The sequence below is a fragment of the Uloborus diversus genome, chromosome 5 (genome assembly GCF_026930045.1).
Source record: "Uloborus diversus isolate 005 chromosome 5, Udiv.v.3.1, whole genome shotgun sequence".
Lineage (NCBI taxonomy): Eukaryota > Metazoa > Arthropoda > Arachnida > Araneae > Uloboridae > Uloborus > Uloborus diversus.
Window position 1 is genome coordinate 185,079,018 of NC_072735.1, and position 8,270 is coordinate 185,087,287.

The following is an 8,270-nucleotide window of genomic DNA, read 5'->3' on the forward strand; positions in this document are numbered from 1 at the left end:
AAATAAGGACTACCTCTTTAAAATTTTTATCACACCGAACTAAAATTTTGCATTTTAAATTCGTAGGCCTGTGTCTTAATTATTCAGATTTTTATTCATCTTATATAATTAAAAACTGAGCGTATGTATCTATGTATGTATGTCCAAGTTTCTTCTCCCGAACGACAGTGAACTGACCATCGAACCAGGTATCGATAGACTTCTCAGAAATTGCATCATGTGCTTGAGATTTCAATCCTATTGCATCTTGTACATATTTTAGTATTTTTGGTAATCGGAAGTTGTTTCAGCATAAGCTACTTTAAATTAGCGTATTTCAAGTTTTATTTTAATAAATAATAAATACATTTACTCTTGGAAGACATGCCGCCATTGCGCATGGGATTCGGAAAAAATTACTTCCAGTGTTTGAAATTTCAATCCTTTTGTACCTTTCAAATATTTCAAAGTTTTTGACAGTTGAGAACTATATTTTAATATCTAAAAATGAATAAATTATGTCTTATTCCACTATATTTATTATTAATTTGCCTTTGCAGAGTTTTTAGACATTATTGCAAAAACATCTCAAACTTTGGAAAAAAAAAGGGTACTTTATAGCATTTTGCAATGTCAGTAATGAAAAATGTTGTGCAGTGACCAACTGGGCCACCTCAAAATAGTGCAAAAATTACTGGATATAATGCTTTATATTACCTCTGGCAATGATGAGGTGGAGAGAGTGTGGAGTTCGAGGAAAGATATCATAGACATGAAGAGCATATCTTTTAAACGAGACACACTTGAAGCAAGATTGAGAGTCACATTTAATGGCCAAAAAATAGCTAACAAGCATTTCAGTAAGGGCAATAAACTTACAGTGGCAGGTATCCATTAAAGCTAGTCAGTCTAGGCTTCAAATTTTGCAGAATTACATTAAATTATTCAAAATGTATTAATTCTTATTTTTTTTGAGTTTTTATCACTGTAGTAGATGCTTTTTAATATTAATGTTGTAAATCTATGCTTTAAAAATATTCAAAACTAACTATCAAAGAAAATAGCTTATTTTGTTGCATTTAACAAAATATATAAATATCCCCACTATTAGAACTTTCAATAATTTATTCTTTTTGAAGAGCATAAACTAATTATGTAAATGTATCACTCAGTTTTTTACATTTTGATTCATTTTTTGACTTAAAATATGCATTACAAGTTCGAGTGCTAATTTCTCCTTCAAAAATAATATTTATAAAGTACAATTATTTCTCAACATCCAAAATATGTAATGTGACAATGGTATTCCACATGTATATATTATCACAAAGAAGCTGATTAATTACGGCAGAATATTTTCCAAAAGATTACTAAGTAGATTTACACCTGCATACTGCATTAATATATCATGTTTCAGATTGAATGGATCTGTAAACTGAAATTTTAATTAGCATATGATATTAGCAACATTATATTCAATTCATATCATACTCCAGTGAAAAAAAAAGAAAATAATGACTAGTACTGATTTTTATTGGGTAGAATAAAGATTTTTAACTTACACGTATATAAATATATATAGAGATACGTCTGTTTGTTTGACTACCAAAGTTTTTGGTATTAGTAGCCACTGCCTACCAAAGAAAAATACCAGTCTACATCTCTACTCCGCATGTGCTTCCTGTTCGAAAGTTATAAAATGGCCAAGAAACATGATTCATACTAGTACAGTAAAAAAGGAAAAATGGCAAATAAAAAACTCAAAGTGATATTTATCATTTTTTTAATAAATTTGAGAGTAGAAATAAAAGCTTTTCATTAAGTTAAGACTGCATTCCTATCTTAGTCCAATGTTTAAGATATCGAACACAATGAAAGAAACAGGTTGTGCAACAAGGCATCCACTAACAACATCTACTAGGTAGCCACGCTGCACACTCGATATATCCCTTGAATCAGCGAGAGGCGCAAGTCCAAAAGAACCTATTTTAGGGGTGCGAATTTTGTAAACGGACCTAATTTTTCTCTAGACCTAAAGGGAGATATTTTTTTCTATGTAAATTTCAGTGAATTTTCTGTTCTCCAAATTAGAATCTTTTTCGCCGAATTTACGATTTTATCGCATTGGCAAATGCTTAACTCGATCCCTGGGCAGTATGCTAAAAAATTTAGCCTTAACTTTAGTTCATGATTGGGGTTTTACAGTAATTGATGAGAAGCACGTTCTTGTTTTTTTGAGTTTGCCCGAAGTTTAAAGTGCTTAAAGTGAATTTGCATCATGAAAGTGTAAAAAAAAAAAACTGCTTCAAATAACTTGTGGGTGCTTCAAAAATGAGTTTACCTGCATACCGATTTGTAAACTGCAATGGAAAATGCTATGCATCTGCATAAATTACTTGTTAATTGAAACGTTTTAAATTACCTTCTATATAACCATTCTACGCGTCAGTTCTTAGATTTGTATTGCAATTTAGTTCTAGTTTTTGTAATAGTGAGTTATATTTCAATAAATTACTATTTTATTAACTTTATTAACATAGCACTAAACTTCTTATTGGAGTCATTGATTAGTTCTTCCTCTTAAATCCTTTAAAACTATATAACAAATGCCTCAAATCGTCCAATGAGAAAAAACTTGAAATTCGTTTTAAAGTTTTTAGTAATAAATTTTGGAGTTGTATTAGAAAAAATGTCAATGCTCAACCCCCCCCCCCCCCCCATTTTGCAAGTGCAAATAAGACTTATAAAACTGCAGAATGTGAGTGAAACTTAAAAAAATATGTGTAGTTAATTTCAAACTGTTTGAAGTTCTCTTTTTTTGTCGATAATGAAAGTTCATTTCGTTTAAACTAATCAAGGTGTTGTATTCATTCTTAAACAACAATTCAGATGTTCGTTTCAAGTTTTGAAAAATTACTAGCTTTGTTTATGAGTTTTAGTTCTAGTTAATTCTTAGTTTTGTAATCAATTTTTATCAGTAAATTTTAAAACATATCTTTGGATGTTCTAATGTTTAAGATTTCTAGGGTTCAGATTATTGGGTTCTAAAGTAAAGGAATTGATTTTGTTTAATATGGTGCTTTAAAACACCCATAAAAAATTTTTTTTTAAATGACCCCTCAGAAAATGTTAAGCACTTTGATTTTTTTTAAAGTTTTTAAAGTTATTATTAAAATTAATAGGTTTCGAGATATTTTGATGGCTTTTTATGCTTTAGTAAGCATAATGGAACTCCCAAAAAAAGATACAGTGTCTTTTTCTCTAAAAATAAAAAAGAAAAGTCGTTTTCGATTTATAACAAAATATGGCCACCAGAGGGGTTGGGGAGGGGGGGGGGGATTTTGAAAGTCTCCCTTTTCAAAAATACTTGCTTGGGAGGATTGTCTATATTCATGTGCCAAATTTCATGATTTTATCACAAAATTCATTTTATGGCCATATTTTCTACAACAGTCCCTCTACTATGAGATTAAGTTAAAAAAAATTGAATGTGAATATAATTTAAATAAAAAACAGCGATTTTATCACAAGTGCATCAATACAATGTTCCAAACTGCTCACTGTTCAAAAGAACAGTGGTTCATTTTTTAAATTAACGAACGGATGCGTTCTTTTTGACCCGTTCATTCATGAACGACACATCCCTAATAAATACTATTAAACATTTAAAATACCTTATCTTTTGTGTGCAGAGTGAAAAACAAAGTTTAAAGATCAAAATAACATATTAAATTGATTTTAATTGACAAATCATCTTTCATTAAAAAGAGCAGTATAAGCATTCACCATTAGTACACAATTTTATAAACATCAAAAAAAAAAATCAATTATTGAATTTCATGAGAAAATCAATGCAGATTAAAGTTAACAAAAGATGTATCAAATGATATCTGGGCACATAAAAGTGCTACTTTCTGCGCTTTGGAAATAGCACATTTAACGGAAGGATATGTTAACTTTTATGCACAGGTACATCAATATTTGCTGGGGAGGAAAAGCTCTTTGTTTTCTTCCTTCCATTGCATGAAATAATACCAAAAAGTAAAAATCCTGCTATACTAATACCATATATCCATACGCGTGCGCAGGGCTTCAGAAATGGGGGTACCACTGTACCAGGAGGAAGAAATTACGCTTGCAAAGGCTCCCAAACTTACTCGCTTAAGGAAATTTTCCCAAATGTTGTGAGTAAAAAAGCACTTTTAAAGCGTATGAGGTAAGATATTAATGAACCTAAAAATGTAAAATGTTAGCCACTTTCGTATTAACTTTCATTTCTATGTTCGAATAGGGGTACCATGGTCCCCCTGGTGACTTCCATGCGCACCCCTATGTAACTATATCTCAATGAAAAATTACACTAAAATAGACAGCTTTAAGTTAATATCTTTGTGTTCCAAAATCAAATATAAAAAATGAAATTTGATAATTTTAAGAAAAAATATACTTTTTTTTATTCTTTTAATCAATGATTTGTTTCATGTTGTTTCTATGTAGAATGCTTATTGGTAGAGACGTACCGAGTAGCACTTTCGCCGAGTAGCCGAGTACCGAGTACTCGGCCTTTCACTACTCGGCCGAGTTACCAAGTACCAATTACGTTTTAAGAAGAACCACCGACACACATGTGATGAGTTTTGAACTCATTTTAATAGTAGTATAGACCTCCTTGTCCATATAATAGTTTTTAAAACTAAATTCCTGCTGAAATTCAATTACGCATTATATAAACAATTTTGTTTGTGTCAAAAATTTTACAAAAAAATTATTTTTAAAATTAAAAATTAATAAATAAAAGGTATGATTAATCAAGTTGGAATTAAAACAAATTACAGTAAAATCCCTCTAATGCGGACACTAACAGGACAATTTTTTTTTGTCCGCAACAGAGAGGTGTTCGCAGGATAGGGGTTTAATAATGCTATTTGCATTGGAACTGGGGAATTAAAAATTGTCAGCATAAGAGGGGTGTCCGTTAGGAGGGGTTTCACTGTATACCAATCAATTATAGCTTTAGTCCGCCAAACATAAATAATTTTTTTAATACAACAAATGTGCAGGAACACTTCAGACACGTGTTTCTGCCGCCCCCCCCCTCCCCGTTACAAGGAACGTCTTTTTCAGTGCATAACATGTGAGCTAAAGAATGTAAAGACATTCTACAAAAAAAATCCGACTTTTGTCGGATGCCTTTAAATCCACGAGCTCCCATTTTGTGCATTGTAGAAGGAATTCCTTGTAATGCCAAAACACGTGTCTGCAGTGTTCCTGCACTGTACTTTTAACGTTGTTTTATTTCCTTTTATTTTTTAAGCAAAGATATTTTTATATTTTTTATAACTAATTTTTGTTTGTAGCAAAAATTCATTTTTAATATAAAAATTCCATATTTTCTATACTTACCTTTTTTGCATAATTTTTAAAAAATAAGTTTTATTAACTTTGGGGACATTAAAATAAAGAGTTATTCCATTAAAGCATTACAAACTTCATTATTCTCAAAATTTAAATTTGACTTATAAATTTTAATTGTAAATGATTGCAGAATACAATGCTTGCTCTTTTTTTTTATAAATTTTAATCTGCCTTGGAGAATATTCAATTTTTTGCAACTACTCGGTATTGGCCGAGTACCGAGTACTCGGTACGTCTCTACTTATTGGGCAAGAAAAATATGTTTAGTACAGGAACTTTATTATAGCATGTATTACATATTTTACTCTCAGAAAACAACTGTCTGTAAAAATTTAGAAGTATGTTTGAAGATATAAGTAGTAAAAATATGCAGATATGAAATAAATCTTTAAGTTTTTATTATCACTATTTCATAACATGTTTAACATGAGATGAAATGAATCTATAATAGGTACACAAACACTTAGAATGATTGTAATATTTATTGAGATTTAAGAGAAGAAAAACGTTTTAAAATTACAGTGGGGTAGGTTGGTCTGGTTCAACTTGCCCCACAAAGAGTGGACCAGCCTACCCGATATTCTTGGTCTGAAAAAGGTGTAACAATTTTTTTCTTTTTGACGAAAAATTTAAAAAATGCCAATAATTGTGAAGAAAAAGAACTTACTAAAAGAGAGGAATTCGAATTGCTTTTCAATCTTCAATGAAAACCATTATAAAAAATCAAGTTTTCTGAAAATTTCTCAAGCGCAGCCCTTGGGAAACATTGCTTGATAAACGGAGTCCTTTCACACTCACTATAAGAACGTTGGCTGGACCCCTGTGTGATACTCTTACGAGTTTAATTACACTCCCAATTTGAAAATTATACTATCCCAAATGAGATCAACTACATTACTAATCATTTGTTGACAGGTATTTAGGAAGGAAAAAAAAATATGAGGAAGAGAAGAAATTCATATTGAAATGAATTTATTTCATAAATCTAATCCAAACTTAATGTAGTAGTTATTTTTTCAGACAACTCAGTTGCAACTTTATCAAGCTTCTTACATCTACGTTTCATTTGCTTAAACTTCTTTTTTAAATTTTTATTCTGCTGCAATTCATTTAAGAGAGCTTTTACCTCACATTTATCTTGCACAGGCTTCTTTTTCTCTTTACCACAAAGGACAAACGTCATTGAATTTGCCAATTCTGAATCATCAGCTTCCATTTCTACAGTCTCATCAGATCTTATGCCTTCAGTCGGTTCAGTGCTTTTTACAAGCACAGCCTGACCGGGAAGAACCTTAGGTGCTTTATCCAATTCCATTTGTTCTTCCATTGAAAAGACATCAAAAGCTTTTCCCATCTCTGCAACATATTCTGCGTTTATGTGGATGAATGGTTTGTACAGCTCAGGGGGATGCGTGTAATACTTGATTTTGCCAGAGTTCCAATCATTGATCAATCGTCTAGCTCCGTCTTCAATGTTGGGTACTCCGCCCCGCTTTTTACCCATTCGTTTCGATAATAGATATAATAAATGATGAGAATCAGTAAATTCTGAAACACCATAATGCATACACAAATGAGCAGGATTTGCTCGTTGTATTATAGCTTCTGCAGGCTCCATCACATCTTCGAGTGTCTCGACTCTCACGGCATTTCTCAGTGCAAGTGTAGTAGGAGATCCATCCTTAGCAAAAACAACACCAGGACTATCTATTATCTTAATGTGTTTATCCAAAGAAATTTCTTGCACTGTTTTAGTGATTCCTGGCGTTGCACCAACAGCGCAAGATCGTGTTCGTTTCAAACTATTGATAAGACTGCTTTTCCCAACATTTGGGAATCCAACAACACCAACTTTGATAAATGTTTGAATATCTTGGTTTCGGCAATAATTTCCTAAAACTTTCATCAGAAATGAAGCGCCAACACACCGACGAGATGATTGAAGACTCTCATTGAGATGGATTGCAGCAACTTTAGATTGGGACAGATGATCCTTCTGTGTTTGAGTGCACGCTTTGAAAGCAACTGTAGGGAGTTCTTGTCGAAGCACTTTCAACCAATCCGCTAGATTTTTTCTTGGAATTAAATCAATTTTATTTAGTACTAATATTAACTTTTTACCTGAACCAATAACTGTCTGCTCTACTTGCAAACATCGGCTACCTAAAGGATCTCGAGCATCTAACACCTCAAGAATGACATCTGCAGATTCAACAACATTTTTAAATTCTTTATAATAGGATTTAAATTTATCCGTAGATGACTTCAATGCTTTTTTTTCAGTAGCTGAAGCTACGTCTCTCTTTTCAAATTTCGCATCCTTCTTCTCGACTTCAGCAACTAAATCATCAATTTCCCGGTTTTGCATTTGTAACTTCAACCGACTTGCCTTCTGTGCTTCTCGTAAGTCTTTAGCTCGCTGTTTTCGCTTTAAGGCTTCATTAATAATTTCTTCTTTGAAGGGTAAACTGTTCGGTACGCCAGGATCTTTTGGCTTTTTGATTGTAGGATTCTTTCTTTGTTCTCGCCGGAGCTTACGCCTATGATTCTGTACCTTCTTAATGATTTTATATTTCTTTCGACAACTCATTCGCTTACTCTGTTTCTTGTGAAACTTTAGCATTCTTGGCTCGTACAGAATTTGACAACACAAGCACATGCAACCAACGCAAACGCAACACGACCGTGACCGTAACCGTATATGATAATTCATTACGGTTACGATCTGCAAAAGACACAACAAGGAACAGACAGAGGTTGCGTTCGACAAACCTCACCGGTCTACCGGTAAGTAACCGGTTACAAACCGCAGCGTTCTATCATCTATCGGTAACCTCACCGGTTACCATTTTAAGCTGTTGCTTAAAGAACGTGAT

The 8,270-nt window shown here is 32.4% G+C and overlaps 1 protein-coding gene across 1 annotated transcript; it reads right to left on the minus strand.

Moving 5' to 3' along the window:
* Nucleotides 1-5,856: 5,856 nt before the first annotated feature.
* Nucleotides 5,857-8,019, minus strand: LOC129222311 (guanine nucleotide-binding protein-like 3 homolog). Its single transcript, XM_054856801.1, has one exon. The coding sequence runs from the start codon at nt 8,015-8,017 to the stop codon at nt 6,380-6,382; it is 1,638 nt and encodes a 545-aa protein (XP_054712776.1). The 5' UTR covers nt 8,018-8,019; the 3' UTR covers nt 5,857-6,379.
* Nucleotides 8,020-8,270: the final 251 nt, after the last annotated feature.

Bases quoted from the DNA above. Each gene is read 5' to 3' on its own strand.
- LOC129222311 (XM_054856801.1), bottom strand. From the start codon at position 8,017: ATGCTAAAGTTTCACAAGAAACAGAGTAAGCGAATGAGTTGTCGAAAG.